Source organism: Heterodontus francisci, chromosome 6 (assembly GCF_036365525.1).
Source record: "Heterodontus francisci isolate sHetFra1 chromosome 6, sHetFra1.hap1, whole genome shotgun sequence".
Classification (NCBI taxonomy): domain Eukaryota; kingdom Metazoa; phylum Chordata; class Chondrichthyes; order Heterodontiformes; family Heterodontidae; genus Heterodontus; species Heterodontus francisci.
In genome coordinates, this window is record NC_090376.1 from 68178229 (window position 1) to 68195281 (window position 17053).

The window sequence follows — 17053 nt, forward strand, 5'->3', positions numbered from 1 at the left end:
CAACCTCTCTTCATAGCTAGCGCCCTCCATACCAGGCAACATCCTGGTGAACCTCCTCTGCACCCTCTCCAAAGCATCCACATCCTTTTGGTAATGTGGCGACCAGAACTGCACGCAGTATTCCAAATGTGGCCGAACCAAAGTCCTATACAACTGTAACATGACCTGCCAACTCTTGTACTCAATACCCCATCCGATCAAGGAAAGCATGCCGTATGCCTTCTTGACCACTCTATTGACCTGCGTTGCCACCTTCAGGGAACAATGGACCTGAACACCCAAATCTCTCTGTACATCAATTTTCCCCAGGACTTTTCCATTTACTTCATTTACTACATAGTTCACTCTTGAATTGGATCTTCCAAAATGCATCACCTCGCATTTGCCCTGATTGAACTCCATCTGCCATTTCTCTGCCCAACTCTCCAATCTATCTATATTCTGCTGTATTCTCTGACAGTCCCCTTCACTATCTGCTACTCCACCAATCTTAGTGTCGTCTGCAAACTTGCTAATCAGACCACCTATACTTTCCTCCAAATCATTTATGTATATCACAGGTGGTAATCACAGGTATCACAGGTGGTAATCAGTAGGAGGTTACCTTGTCCATGTTTGACCTGATGCCATGAGACTTCATGGGATCCAGAGTCGATGTTGACGACTCCCAGGGCAACTCCCTCCCTACTGTATACCACTATCCCGCCACCTCTGGTGGGTCTGTCCTGCCGGTGGGACAGGACATACCCAGGGATGGTGATTGCAGTGTCTGGGACATTGTCTTTAAGGTATGATTCCATGAGTATGACTATGTCAGGCTGTTGCTTGACTCGTCTGTGGGACAGCTCTCTCAACTTTGTCACAAGCCCCCAGATGTTAGTAAGGAGGACTTTGCAGGGTCAACAGGGCTGGGTTTGCCGTTGTCGTTTCCGGTGCCTAGGTCGATGCCGGGTGGTCCGTCCGGTTTCATTCCTTTTTATTGGCTTCGTAGCGGTTAGGTACAACTGAGTGGCTTGCTAGGCCATTTCAGAGGGCATGTAAGAGTTAACCACATTGCTGTGTGTCTGGAGTCACATGTAGGCCAGACCAGGTAAGGACAGCAGATTTCCTTCCCTAAAGGACATTAGTGAACCGGATGGGTTTTTACAACAATCGATAATGGTTTCATGGCCATCATTAGACTAGTTTTTAATTCCAGATTTATTAATTAAATTCAAATTCCACCTTCTGCTGTGGTGGGATTCGAACCCACGTCCCCAGAGAAATACCCTGGGTCTCTGGGTTACTAGTCCAGTGATAATACCACTACGCCACCGCCTACCCAGTAGGTTGCGCCTACTGCACAACAGCAACAGTTTAGTAGCCAGTGTGCAAGTTACTGTAATACTGACTCAAAGAGCTGAAATATATGAGTGTCACGCAAATCATGGCGATGCGCTCCGATCCCGGCGGTCCACAGGCATGGATGCGCAGTCGCTGAGCCCCCGCGATATTTTGTGTGGAGGCTCATTTAAATGGAGGGGGCAGAGCGGCTGCCCCTGATGACATAGAGGAGGCGGCTGCTCCGTCCCTGGCAGCGGCGTCCAGTACCACTGTGCAGGCACCAGCGCTATTTTTAAAAGGCTTCAAGCCCTTAGAAGAAATTTTAATTTTTAAAGTTATATTGTGGTGCATTGTTCATAAAAATTTAAATAAATGCTGGAGTTCCGTAGGTAAGAGAGTTACGGCCGGTGGCTGGAGTATCAGTGTGGGATTGCCGCCAGGGCAAGATAAATTAATTTGCAATTTTTAAACTTAATATTAATATTAAAAGGAAGGCCCGCCACAAATCGGCAGGGGGGGGAGTGGGGGGGGGTCCACACCGAGGCCTCGCCGCTGCCAGTAAAATGCGGTGGTCGGAGGTCATGGCGGCTATCTCCCGGAGGAATTTTCCGCCCCTCCCCACCACCAGCATGACCCCCGAGGGCTCATAAAATTCAGCTCAAAATGTCACCCAGGATGTGAACTGAAATCCATTTTGTATGTCAGTAACTTTAATGTTAATGCCATTAACCATAAGTAAAAGGTTGATAGGTAAATTGGCCATTATAAATTGCCCCTAGTATAGGTAGGTGGTAGGGAAATATAGGGACAGGTGGGGATGTGATAGGAATATGGGATTAATGTAGTATTAGTATAAATGGGTAGTTGATGGTCGACACAGACTCGGTGGGCCGAAGGGCCTGTTTCAGTGCTGTATCTCTAAATAAAAATAAAAAAATAAAAGGTCTGTGCTTTTTTATTCTCCAAGTATTTCTTTTGTCTCCAGATACACTGAACACACAAGACTTAAAATAGAGCAAACTCCACTTTTCCATTCTAATTTTAGTGGAATAAAGATATATTTAAATGAAGATTGAGTTGATCTTACCTCCTCCTGGAGGAACATCACGTTCAAATATACACAGTCGGTAACCAAATTGCTCTTCTAGAATTGCAGGTAACAGTTCCAAAGCAAATTGTTGTTCTTCCTTAGCACTGAGGAGAGTCTCATCACTCTTAAGAAGCAACACATATGCGTCATATTCCTTATCGTCTGAAAATTAAATCCAAGGCACCAACAGCAATCAGAATAGCTAAGCACATTTTGATTTTTGTTTAAAGCTTTTTGCTTAATACAAGCCAACCTTCTCAAGGGCATTAAGAATGAGCAATAAAGGCTGACCTTGTGAGCGATGCTCACATCCCAAGAACAAATCTAAAAAAAAGTTTCACCTTTATGCGTAGGCACGCAGCACTGGACTGGAAGTTCCAGTTTTAGTATGTCTTGGGAAGCCCAATGCGTCTTTTGAAATCTCATGTAGTTTTGGAAAAATAAAAAAAAGTCCAACCGCTGAGTAGTACTATTTGTTATGATGTTTTAAATAAAGCTAAACTCAAGGGAAACATCCCATGACATACTCCCCCAAAAATATTAGTGACCATTTTTTCCATCTGCACTGCTCATGCCTCAGTGTAAACTTTGTTAGATCAGCAAGACTTTTAAAATGAACATGATCGAGCAGTGACATACACACATGGTCTCTCAGATTATTCAGGGCTTCTATCAGGGTTGTTACTTATTTACAGGGAATGAGCCTTTGGCTCAGTGGGAGCATTTCCACCTCTGAGTCAGAAGGTGACAGTTTGAGCCCTATTCCAGAGGAAGCTAGACTACGGTCTCCAAATACCGGTTGACATACAATGGACAGGGTGGCCCCTCGCTCAGTCAGAAAGGTTGGGTTTGGTGCTCAACTCCAAGGAGAGACTGGAGCATCGGTTCTGTAAACAGAATTGATGTACAGCGAAAGTACTTTGTAAAGCATTGGTGGGTCTCTTTAAACTTGGTTGTATTCCACCTAGGAAAATGTAGTTCAAAGATTTAAAACTGTGAGGAAGACAATGATAAACCATTTCAGCTATTGGTCTCTGACAAATGGCCCATAAAATTTAATGTGTGAGTGTTGTGTTTCGATCTACCCTAGGGCAGAATTTACAGATACAATGACAACTAAAACATTAAAGCTTTTTCTTTCCTGTTATCAGGACATAGGAAATGCAAGCAAGGCTGCATTTATTGGCCATCCCCTTTTGTCCTCAGAATGTGCTGGTGGTCTTTTTTCTTGAACCACTATAGTTCCTGAGGTAAAAGCAAAATACTGTGGATGCTGGAAATCTGAAATAAAAACAAGAAATGCTGGAAATACTCAGCAGGTCCGGCAGCATCTGTGGAGAGAGAAGCAGAGTTAACGTTTAGGTCAGTGACCCTTCTTCAGAACTAACAGATATTAGAAATGTGAAAGGTTTTAAGCAAGTAAAGCGGGGTTGGGGCAAGAGATAACAAAGGAGAAGGTCACAGAGAATAACCGACCAGAAGGTCATGGAGCTAAGGCAAACAATATGTTAATGGTGTGTTGAAAGACAAAGCACTAGTACAGATAGGGTGTTAACGGACTGAAAACTGAACAGGCACAAGCACAAACATGAAAAGAAACAGTGGGTAGGCACAGTAGAAACAAACTGAACAAACTAAAATAAACACAAAGAAAAACAAAAGAAAAAAGAAAAAATAACTAAAATTAAAGTAAAATGAGGGGCCCGTCATGCTCTGAAATTATTGAACTCAATGTTCAGTCCGGCAGGCTGTAGTGTGCCTAATCGATAAATGAGATGCTGTTCCTCGAGCTTGCGTTGATATTCACTGGAAAACTGCAGTAATCCCAGGACAGAGATGTGAGCAGGGGGGCAGTGCTGAAATGTCAAGCAACCGGAAGCTTGGGGTCATGCTTTCGGACTGAGTCTATCTTTTCTCCGCTGGTCCAGTCTCTTCTCACCTACATCCGTGACTCTTCTGATGCCCCACGTCATTTTGACAATTTCCGGTTTCCTGGCCCCAACCGCCTCCTCTTCACTATGGACGTCCAATCTCTCTACACCTCCATCCCCCACCAGGATGGTTTGAGGGCTCTCCGCTTCTTCGTTGAACAGAGGTCCAACCAGTCCCCATCCACCGCCACCCTCCTCCGCCTGGCTGAACTTGTTTTCACATTGAACAACTTCTCCTTCAACTCCACTCATTTCCTTCAAGTAAAAGGTGTTGCTATGGGTACCCACATGGGTCCTAGTTATGCCTGTCTTTTTCTGAGATATTATTATTACTTATTTAGACATACAGCACTGAAACAGGCCCTTCGGCCCACTGAGTCTGTGCCGACCATCAACCACCCATTTATACTAATCCTACATTAATCCCATATTCCTACCCCATCCCCACCTTTCCTCAATTCCCTACCACCTACCTATACTAGGGGCAATTTACAATGGTCAATTTACCTATCAACCTGCAAGTCTTTGGTTGTGGGAAGAAACCGGAGCACCTGGCGAAAACCCACACAGTCACAGGGAGAACTTGCAAACTCCACACAGGCAGTACCCAGAATTGAACCCGGGTCACTGGAGCTGTGAGGCTGCAGTGCTAACCACTCCGCCACTGTGCCGCCCTATATGTCGAGCATTCGTTGTTCCAGTCCTACTCAGGTCCCCTCCCCCAACTCTTTTTCTGGTACATTGATGACTGTATCGGTGCCGTTTCCTGCTCCCGCCCCGAACTGGAAAACTTTTATCAACTTTGCTTCTAATTTCCACCCTTCCCTCACCTTTACATGGTCCATCTCCGACACTTCCTTTCCCTTCCTCGACTTCTCTGTCTCGATCTCTGGGGATAGGTTGTCTACTAATATCCATCATAAGACCACTGACTCCCACAGCTACCTTCACTACACTTCTTCACACCCTGCCTCCTGTAAGACTCCATTCCATTCTCCGATGCATCTGCTCTGATGATGCTACCTTCCATGACAGCGCTTCTGATATGTCTTTCTTTTTCCTGAACCAAGGATTCCCCCCACTGTGGTTGTCAGGGCCCTCAACCGTGTCCGGCCCATTGTCCACACCTTTACCCTAACCCCTGCCCCTCCCTCCCAGAACTACAACAGTGTTCCCCTTGTCCTCAATTTCCACCCCTTCAGCCTCCATATCCAAAGGATCATCCTCCGCCATTTCTGTCACCTCCAGTGTGATGCCACTACCAAACGCATCTTCTCCTCCCTTACCCTGTAAGCATTCCGAAGGGATCATTCCCTCCGCGACACCCTGGTCCACTCCTCCATTACCCCCACCACCTCAGGACCTTCCCATGGCACCTTCCCCTGCAATCGCAGAAGGTGTAATACCTGCCCACTTACCTGCTCTCTCCTCACTATCCCAGGCCCCAAACACTCCTTTCAGGTGAAGCAGCAATTTACTTGTACTTCTTTCAATGTCGTATACTGTATTCGCTGCTCACAGTGTGGTCTCCTCTACATTGGGGAGACCAAACGCAGACTGGGTGATCGCTTTGCGGAACACCTCCGCTCAATCCGAAAGCATAACCCAAGCTTCCGGTTGCTTGCCATTTCATCACTCTCCCCTGCTCTCATGCTCACATCTCTATCCTGGGATTACTGCAGTGTTCCAGCGAACATCAACGCAAGCTCAAGGAACAGCATCTCATTTACCAATTAGGCACACTACAGCCTGCCAGACTGAACAATGAGTTCAATAATTTCAGAGAATGACGGACCCCCCTTTTTACTTTTATTTCTTGTTATTTTTTTTCTTTTGTTTCTATTTTTTGTGTTTATTTTATTTTATTTCATTTTAGTTTGTTCAGCTTGCCTACCCACTGTTTTTTTTTTCATGTTTGTGCATGTGGCTGTTCAGTTTTCAGTCCATTAACACCCTATCTGTACTATTGTTTTGTCTTTCAACACACCATTAAAATATTGTTTGCCTTTGCTCCATTACCTTCTGGTCAGTTATTCTCTGTGACCTTGTCCTATCTATACCTCCTTTGTTTTCTCTTGTCCCAACCCCACTTTACTTGCTTAAAACCTTTCACATTTCTGATATCTGCTAGTTCTGAAGAAGGGTCACCGACCTGAAACATTAACTCTGCTTCTCTCTCCACAGATGCTGCCAGACCTGCTGAGTATTTCCAGCATTTCTTGTTTTTATTTCATAGTTTCTGAGGTGCTCCCACAGTGGTGGTTAGATTAGGTATTTCAGGATTTTGACATGATATTGATGGATGTCCAGATTAGGATCGTGTGTGATTTGTAGGCGAACTTGTAGGTGATACTTGCACATATTTAGCACCTTTCCTATCCTCAGGGCTTCCCAAAATGGCTTTGAATTACTTTTAAAATGTAATCACTGTTGTGACATGCACAATTACTACTTTAAAGTAAAAGTGAAGAGCTTTTTCACATTCTTACCTTCAAGAGTTTCATCTCTACCAGTGACGTCCCTGAAGCAAAGGACAATTCGTATCTTGAAATGTACACATACAATTGCCACAACGACGAGTACAGTAATAATGAAAATTAATAATTTAATAACTCCATGAACATTACTCTTGCCTATGGGAGACAAAAATACTTTTAAGTGATAAACCTTTCTGCTGTGGCTGTTTTTTACAAATACATCCTTAGTGGTGCCTGAGAAAGCTGGCACGAACAAATTCAGTTAAAGATTGCCTTTAAGAACATTTTTTTCCAATCTGACACATTACACTTATATTTTAAAGGATTATTAAGTTCAAAAAGGTGTCCGAGTATTCTAAGATGTTGTTTTGCTTCACAGCCATATCACAGGCTGAATTTCTGCAGCTCGAAACGGTGCGAGTTGAGCACCATGGAGCCTCCGTAATATTTAGCTGGGCGGCTCATTTACATGCCCAGGGCAAACCACCCCCCCCCCCCACCCCCCAATGACGTGGGAGGGGGCAGATACTCCATACCCAGCAATGGTGTCCGGCGCCACTGAGCAGGCACCGGCACCATTTTTAAAGGGCTTTCAGCCCTTCAGTTTAATTTAAAGTTTTGAAGTTACAGGACCCATTAAATGAAAATAAAAAATATAATAAAAGTGTCAATCCCCTCTCCCAACCCCCCCCCCCCCAATGACTAATCAATTTATTAATTGCCCTCTTCCCCCAAAGAAAAATAACCTTGCAATCCCAACCTTCCCCCCCCCACCCCCATAAAAGTTTCAAACTTTTTACCTTCAACCCCTTCCCACCATTCCCTCCACCAATTGCAATGGAGGCAGCGACCCTACCCTGAAAACTTACCTGATCCCCCTCCCAACCAGTGTTCCGCTTCGGATCTCCAAATGGAGATCCGAAGGCACAGGAGTTCCGGAAACCAACTGGAATATCGCAGCAGTATATATCGTACCAGTAACCCGTCTCTCGATGCAAAAATTAACAAGCGCATGGGAAAGGCTGCCACTGCTATGTCCAGACTGGCCAAGAGAGTGTGGAAAAATGGCGCACTGACACAGAACACAAGTGTATCAAGCCTGTGTCCTCAGTAACTTGCTCTATGGGAGCGAGGCCTGGACAACGTATGTCAGCCAAGAGCGATGTCTCAATTCATTCCATCTTCGCTGCCTCCGGTGAATCCTTGGCATCAGGTGCCAGGACTGTATCTCCAACGTAGAAGTCCTCGAGGCGGCCAACATCCCCAGCATATACACCCTACTGAGCCAGCGGCGTTTGAGATGGCTTGGCCATGTGAGCCGCATGAAAAATGGCAGGATCCCCAAGGACACATTGTACAGTGAGCTCATCACTGGTATCAGACCCACCGGCCGTCCATGTCTCCGCTTTAAAGACATCTGCAAATGCGACATGAAGTCCTGTGACATTGATCAAAAGTCGTGGGAGTCAGTTGCCAGTGATCGCCAGAGCTGGCGGACAGCCATAAAGGTGGGGCTAAAGTGTGGCGAGTCGAAGAGACTTAGCATTTGGCAGGAAAAAAGACAGAAGCGCAAGGGGAGAGCCAACTGTGTAACAGCCCCGACAACCAATTTTATCTGCAGCACCTGTGGAAGAGTCTGTCCCTCTAGAATTGACCTTTATAGCCACTCCAGGCACTGCTTCACAAACCACTGACCACCTCCAGGCGCTTACCCATTGTCTCTCACGACAAGGAGGCCAAAGAAGAAGAAGATAATCAGCGGCAGCAGGTAAGTGATTCGTTCATTACTTATCATATATTAGCATATGTAAATTGCGATGTGGCTGCCGAGCGGCGGGGGCGCCACCACGACTACTCGCTGCTGCTAGTAATAAGGCGCAGGGCCTTCCTGGCGTCGAGGCCCATGGCTGGCCTCTCCTGGAGATATTTTCCAGGCCCCGCCGCCACGACCCCCGACGTCGTGGGACCCGGTAAAATTCAGTTCCACATGTGCAAAATAAGGTGTGAATATTTAACAAGTGGATTAAAATGTAGCAAAGCAAAAATGCTTGATTGTAAGGTTTAAACAAACATGTTACAGGTTGTGGCTAGGACCACTAGTTTACATTGATTAAATACCATTTTTAATGATGAGTTTCTAGGAATGTTGCTTAGTTTTTGAATCTACAGGTCCATCTGCTTTCCATAAATAGCCAAAATTATAAGCCACCCAGCCAAAATCGGTGGGTCCTATTTCACATATGCTAATCAGGATCCGATGACACCATTGGGTCCTGACTGCAATTTTAACTTTGGCCTGAGTGAGAAAGCCAGCGAAGGCCAATGTGAAGAGAATCAGGAGCTGAAATGGTCCTCCAGTAAGTTCTTTCTTTTTTCCAAAAATGTACTTTATTCATAAAATGTATTTAAAAAATACAAAACAAATTCAAATTGGACATTTCAGGGAGTGCAATAAAGATCAGTTTCTTTTGATACAGAACTTGAGATGCCTCATTGCTCTTGCCATTGGGGTGGCTGTGGTGGGGAAGAGATCGTTGTCCACATCCTTCTGGAATGTGCCTTTGCAAAGCAGGTCTGGAAAGAGATGCAGTGGTTTTTGTCAAGGTTCATCCCGAGCAGCTCCATAATGCAGGAATTTGAGCTCTATGAGCTGTTCCCAGGGACGCACACCGAGTTAAACATCATCTGCTGCTGGAGGATTATCGGTGAAAGATGCATTTTGGTCTGCCCAAAACTTGCTGCTCTTCCAGTGCAAAGAGTTGTCCATGACCGAGTGTTGCAGAGTGGCACATTCCAAGGTCCAGGACTATGTGCTGAGGGACACACTAAAGCTTGTGGTAGCTGCCACAAAGGGTCAATGGGGAAAGACCACTGTGTAAGGTCCTCCCACCATAGTATACCGAAGGGCTGGAACCCATTTAAAACACCTCAGGTTGTATGCACCAGAGAAAGTTTATGGTTTGCAATGTAAATGTACATTTTATATAAAATATAAAGTGGATTAAAATGTAGCAAAGCAAAAATGCTTGATTGTAAGTTTTGAACAAACATAATGCCCAAGGGCAGCACGTGGAGGCGGTCAGACTCTGGGCATGCAGGAATGATCTGATGGGGAGGGCCCTTCTCACCACCAGCCAAGCTACGTCTTGGTGCTTGTTTGAAAGTTCTGGCAATAAGGCATTCTGCCAAATGACTTTGACAGTCTACTCGGGGAACCATCAGACAGGATCCACCATCTCCTTTCCCACAGGGCCTCGAGGACATTATGTGCAGACCACTGCCTGATGGACTTGTGGTCAAAGGTGTTTTTCTGTACCAACTTTTCCACAAAGGACAGGTGACACAGCACAATCCAACTGAATGGTGCATTCCATGGTAATGTGACCAGATCCATCCTTCACAACACTGGGGACAGATAGAACCTTAGCATGTAGTGACACTTGATGTTTGCAAACTGGAGGTCTAGGCAACGCTTGATGCAGCCGCAGACAAAGGTGGCGATCAGGATGAGGGCGATGTTGGGTATGTTGTTTCCCCCTTTATCTAGAGGCTTTGAACATCGTATCCCTGTGAACACGATCCATTTTCCTGATGGACTCAGTGAAAGATTCGATATAGCAAACAGGGGAGAGAGGACATGCCCATCTGATTCCAGATTGGGTTGGAAAACTTTCTGATTCGTACCCATTGATTGAGACTGCACTACTGATGTTTGTGTAGAGTAGGATCTAATTCTTTGACAGGCTAGGAGGCGCAGGAGTGCCAAACTACCAAGGCCACCCAATTTTCCAAAGGCTGCCAGCCACTTCCCACCCACTTCCTGCTCATGTTAGGAGAGAACTAAAAGTATATGACAGTACCTTTCTCTTGGAGAATGATGTATCCAAATGTCTTCCCTTCTGAAGTTTGTAAAACACAGTTGAAGAATTGATTCAGATACTCTTCTTTAATTTGAGTAAGTACCAGTGGACGAATAACATATGTTCTGTTGTTTTTAGTTACCTCTCTGAAATGTACAATGAATTTTACTTTGACAAAATAGTACCAATAAAATCTATAAATTGCTTTGATGTTCATCCCTTTGTACAGCCATAAGAATGATATAAAAATTAAATCAATAATTTGTTTTTATTTAACACCTTTAACATCAGTAAACATCCAAGGATGATTCACAAAGGCATTAAGAAAAAAAAAAGCCAAGCCTAAAAAGGAGAGATTCGTAGGGGTAACTAAAGTTGGTGAAGTCTCTAAGGGGTAGCATATAGAGCAGGAAAAAGAAGGGTCCAAAGCTGGTTCTTTGGGGAATTCCAGAAGTGACCATATCAGAGTGGAAAGAGAAGACATTGGTTAAGATGCTCTGGCTATGATCGAATAGGAAAGATCACAACCAAGACAGTGTAATTCCACTGAGCTGGACAATGGAGGAGAGGCTTTGCAGGAAGCTTGGGTGATTAACCATCTCAAAGATTCCAGATAGGTCAAGGAGGACAAGGGGAAAAAGTGCACCATGGTCACAGTCACAATCACAGAGAATGTCATTTGTGACTTTTGTTGGAACCATTTCAACACTGTAGGAAGGATAGAGACCCAATTGAAGGGATTCAAATAGGGAGATGTAAGACAGATGGATTTGGTAGGCAAGAACACATTCAGGGAGCAAAAACAGAAAGTGCTGGAAACACGCAGCACATCAGGAAGCATCTGTGGAGAAAGGAAAAACATTGATGCTTGTGTGCTATATGTTAATTAGGGGGCTGGCACCTGTTAAAGGACTTCTCTGTAAAACTATTGTATGATAGCAGAACAGGTGTCAGTACTAACCCAATTACAATTTTTCAGCAGCCCCTGCAGCCACCTACGAAAGTGCAGTATTTGTCAACTTGAAGTTTTAAAAACCTTCCTGTGAAGTGGACAGGAATGGGATTCCTCCCCCAACTCCACAGTTGCCATGACCACCACATCGACCCCCCCCCCCCACCACTGCCCCCCACCACTGTTCACTCAATCCCTCCTGGGACCTAACCTTAGCCAACTGCTGATGTGGTAAGTGGCCCGACATTCGGCACTTGGAAATGACAAGCTGCCAGTGAATGTGATAGACACTGGTAAGTTGCACATAAAATGTTAATGAGGCCTGAGACCCAATTTTAGGCTGGCCTCGGGCCTCTCAATTGGGGTGGCTGCCTGCACAGTGCTGAGATCTGGGCCTGAAAACAGGTCCAGGCTCATTTCTACCACTGAATTTGTTTATGTATGCAGATTATCATTTAGATCATCTTGCAAAGGTAAATCAAAAATATTACTGTGGTAGCAAGCTCTCAAGCTCCTTATAATACTCCATGGGCCATGATACATCTGAAGCTCAACCACTTCCTCATGTTGAACCTCAATACCCTTGTACACAGCAAAACTTTAATTGTCTCCCATTCTGTTTGTTCTCCCAGTACAGCTCTCACCTTCACCCCCATTAATTCCTTGGTAGATATAGTTTGATATAATCAAGCTTTACCAGACCTCACTCTCCTTTATCAAAACTACTTGTTATGCTAGAGTCATTTTGAATGATATAGATAGCCGAAGTTTCCTTTTTAATCTACAGGTTGGACATCCAAAGTCTGGCTGTCCGAAAACTGGAATTGTCCAAAAACCAGACATTTTTGAAAAATATAAACACAAGAAATGCTGGAAACACTCAGCAGGTCTGGCAGCATCTGTGGAGAGAGAAGTAGAGTTAACGTTTCAGGTCAGTGACCCTTCTTCAGAACTGGCACATATTAGAAATGTAAAAGGTTATAAGCAAGTAAAGTTGGGGTGGGGCAAGAGATAACAAAGGAGAAGGTGTAGATAGGACAAGGTCAGAGAATAGCTGACCAGAAGGTCATGGAGCAAAGATATGTTAATAGTGTGTTGAAAGACAAAGCATTAGTACAGAAAGGGTGTTAATGGACTGAAAATTGAACAGCCGCAAGTACAAACATGAAAAAATAGTGGGTAAGCAAACTGAACAAACTAAGATAAAATAAAATAAAATAAACACAAAAAACCTCAACCCCTCAAGCTCAACGTTCAGCCAAATGTAAATAACCCAGTATCTATTTTTGTGCATCCTACTTTGGAAGCAGTTAATGGGGAAGAATATTTGGGTAAGTGCAAAACAAAAACTATTTTTTTCAAACTTTATGTCTACATTATTATTTATTCTTTTTCATACTTTATTTCATGCATTTCTTATTCATTGAATTTGGCCTAGGATAGGCTACCTGATTTTATTGTCCAAAATACAGGAAACAACAAAACCTGGCACGGTCTCAGTAAATGTCTCCTTCAACCCATCATCCCCTGTCCTCACCATCACTTCTAAAAATGTGTGAGGAGCTCATGGATTGCTTCATCTCATAACTAGAGATCATCCATTCAGTTGTCTCTGCTGCTTTCCCCTCCTCCTTGGCCTGTACGCCAAATCTCCCCCTACTCCTCCCTACCCCATGCTCTCTCGTTTATCCTCTATCTTTCTCTACACTCCTCAAGCTCATTTCATCCGTAAGACCTAACTTCTGTTCCCTCAATCCCATTTCCATTAACTGTACACTCCAGTTTCCATTCCTGTTCTCCATAATAGCTAATGATATAAATGGTTCCCTTTATTCAGGCTTTGAGTTCCTCAATGCTTTTCTTTCTAAAAATGTATCACCTATCAAAATTCTGAAATTCATATTGAAAAATATTAAGATACAATAATTATACTTGTTTGAGTCTCATGTACCTCATTAGTTCAAGTGTTACACCCATATCCCATGCCCTCTGCAAACTAAGGGAATTATAATCCTTTAGATATCGTGGCATTCCCAGGTGGTGGCCAAATAGCAGCATGCATGTAAGTAATTATTCCCTGAACCTCAAGAACTGCACGAGCTGGTAGAAACCCAGTTGCTATTGGGATTACAGGTGCTGTTCTATACCAAAGTTAATGTACTCATGGGCATGGCCAAACATCAATGACCTGCTTAAATGCTCCATGGGCCAAATAGCAGCTTCCATGATTGGGTAGTGAACCTTTGCTATACCATCTCCAATGCAAGTATATCCTTCCTTAGATACAGACAACAAAACTGTGCTCAGTACTCCAGGTGTGGCCTCACCAAAGCCCTTTACAATTGTAGCAAGACTCCCTTATCCAATCGCCTTGCAATAAAGACCAACATGCCATTTGACTTCCTAATTGCTTGCCGTACCTGCATGCTAACTTTCTGCGTTCCTTGTACTAGTATACGCAAGTCTCTCTCAACATCAACACTTAAAAGTTTCACACCTTTTAAAAATTATTCTGCTTTTCTATTTTTACTACCAAAGTGAATAACCTCGCACTTCCCCACATTATACCCCTCTGCCCACTCACTTTACCCTTCTATATCTCTTTGCAACCTCTTTGTGTCCTCCTCACAGCTTAAAATTCCCACCGAGCTTTGTATCATCAGCAAACCTGAAAACATTACCCTCTCAGTCTCTTCGTCTAAATCATTAATATACATTGTAAATAGCAGAGGCCCCAGCACTGATCCTTGCAGCACCTTAAGTTATTCACTCTTATTAGACCCTTGGTTGCCCTCTATTTCTTACAAAGCAGTTTCATTGCAAATATGCACATTCCCATCACAAATTGTGTAAGGGAAAATATATACCATCTTATATCTCAGAGCCTCTCAAAATGCTTCTTGACAATGAGTTATTTTGGACTTTAATGACTTATTATATAGGAAAATAATGAATACAATAAGCATTTATCACCTACCTCCTAGGACCTTTACAAACTGGCTGCCTTTGCTTACAGTTACTCATGGGAGAATTATCAAAATACCAATTTAGATTCATCCATGGCTTCTTTTCATTGCCAGCAACTGCTGTGCAATTAATTGTTCTATTTTCACCTAAATATTTAAATAATCAGACATCAGTAGATATTGGTAGCAGTTGAAGATCTTGCAATCAAATGTGTTATTTGAAGAGGTCACAGTAGTTTTCTTATACTTGGGTTGCTGCTTTTTACATTTTATTCAGATCATTACCCTAGTAATTAATATAAAATATATTGAAAATAAAATTCTCATTAGGGAAGTGATGTTGGCCTGAGGAGTTGTACTGAGTGTTGAGCCGAAGCCCTTACTGTTTCCAATCTACATAAATTACCGAGGCGATTCAGAAACTCAGTGTAAGCTGATAATACAAATGTGGTGGCGATTTTGATGGGAGGAAGGGGAATAGAAACTGCTGAAGCTGTGGAAGAAATACAATAGGAACTAGATAATATTTGTAAGTGGTCAGAACTACGGCAAATGATGTTCAACACAGATAAGCACAACTGGAAGAAAAACATAGGTAATATTCTGACTGAACGCTATCCAGCTAGCTAGAACAGAGTCTGAAAGGAAGCTGAGAATGATTGTAGATTCTTTAATGGCCAGTAAAACAGTAATTAGCAAAGCAAACTGACTTCAGAGTGATGTCGCCAAGCCAGTGGAGATTAAGTTTGAAATCATCATTGTTGAAGCTGTGTAAAGTTCTGGTTATGTGGCCCCACCACTTTCCATTCTGGTCATTACAATGAAAGGGAAAGATGGAAGTGCAGGGAAGGTATTGAGGCTGATTCCTTGGTTTTAGGGGCTGAATTATGAGGAAAAATAAAAAAAAATAGGGCTGAAATTTATAGTCCCACTGCTGAAATCGCAGCAGGCGAAAACAATGGCAGCTGGCCCATGCAGGCCAAACGTCGCAGAGCTGCCGCAATATTAAGCACGGCGTTTCATTTAAATAGCCGGGGTCAACCTCCCCCCACCCCCACGATGACGTACAGGGGGCGGGCTGTCCGTCCCCAGCAGTGACATCAGCTGCCTGTCCATACTTATAACAGTTAATTTTTTAAGAAGTTGACCAGCATTAATTAGCACTTATCATGCAGTTAAAAAGGTACTTTTAGAACAAGCTCTTACATTCTTGGTGTGTTTAGTTCATATTTACCATAAATGTACAGAACTTCATGCTGCACAATGCATTTGAATGGGGAGCCAGACATTTTCACAAAGCTAATGGTGCAATGGAGCATTTTAGACAGCAACATTTGGATTTCCATGTTTAATTGTACATTTGCCCTCAACAGAAGTTGCTGTGGCACTTGCACATAAATAATGGTGAGTGCCTCCCCATTATATTGACAGCAATTTTTGGGCCATTAAAGTGGTAAAGATTATGGGCCGAATTTTGCAGACCCCGACGTTGGGAGTCATGGTGCAGGGGGCCGGAAAATGCCTCTGGTAGAGCCCCGCCATGGACCTTGGCGCCAGGAAGGCCCAGCCCGATATTGCCGGTGGCATTGAGGCCTCGTGGCGCACCCCCTGCCGCTTGGCGAAGCGAGCCCAATTTAAATATGCAAAGAGATACTTTCCTTGCAACATTATGCTTCCCACTGCGACTTCTCAAACACTTTTGAAGATTCAGCTGAACGGGCGTCTCTCACATGTCTTCCAGTTCCCGACTGATAAAAGCCAGCGGGGCAGAAGTTGCCGTGCTCAGAGCCTGTGAAGGTTAGTGTTGCAAAACTCTGCATGCGTGTGTACGAAGGTGGGAGGGAGATGGTATTACCGGGGGCACAAATCTGCAGTCATGAAGGGAGGTGGGAGAGGGAATGGTATTACCGGGGGCACAACTCTGTACTCACTGAGGGAGGTGGGAGAGGGATGGTATTACCAGAGGTACAACTCAGCAGTCATGAAAGGAGGTGGGAGGGGGATAGTATTACCAGGGGCACAACTCTGCTGTCGTTAAGGGAGGTGGGAGATGGATGGTATTACTGGGGACACAACTCTGCAGTCATGAAGGGAGATGGGAGATGGGAGGAGGATGGCATTACCAGGTATTTACAGATTCATATCAGCAAATCACTGTTATTAGATTTAGGAATGCATCAAAGTAATTTTGTGGGAAACTGGGTGGACAGGTGAGCTGGGACAATGGTACATTCCTGCCTGAAACTTGGTAGGTTTATGTAGTGCACTAGAAACCTTTGTCAAAAATGTTTGAACCAAACCAAGATTTATTTTTTTATGTCAGTTCAGAAACATTTTGAGGCTGGTTGCAATTCATAGGTTTTAAAGCTAAGAATTCTGTGCTCTGATGCTGAAATCAAGGTCTTTTGATGTATTTCTTTTCAAGTCAACTGCACTTCATTTCTTCTGTTTTCA

General features: G+C 43.9%; 1 protein-coding gene across 4 annotated transcripts in view; it reads right to left on the reverse strand.

The window, feature by feature from the left end:
* Positions 1–17053, reverse strand: part of LOC137371365 (interleukin-18 receptor 1-like) — a 74606-nt gene that overhangs the window by 18766 nt on the left and 38787 nt on the right. For 3 of the 4 annotated variants that reach the window (XM_068033841.1, XM_068033839.1, XM_068033840.1), the window contains exons 7-10: positions 14611–14746; positions 10682–10827; positions 6834–6977; positions 2411–2575 (exon numbers count right to left, since the gene is read on the reverse strand). In XM_068033841.1, coding sequence (XP_067889942.1) covers positions 2411–2575; positions 6834–6977; positions 10682–10827; positions 14611–14746 — 591 coding nt within the window. The remainder of the gene's footprint in view (positions 1–2410; positions 2576–6833; positions 6978–10681; positions 10828–14610; positions 14747–17053) is intronic. The other variant, XM_068033842.1, reaches the window with a different exon arrangement.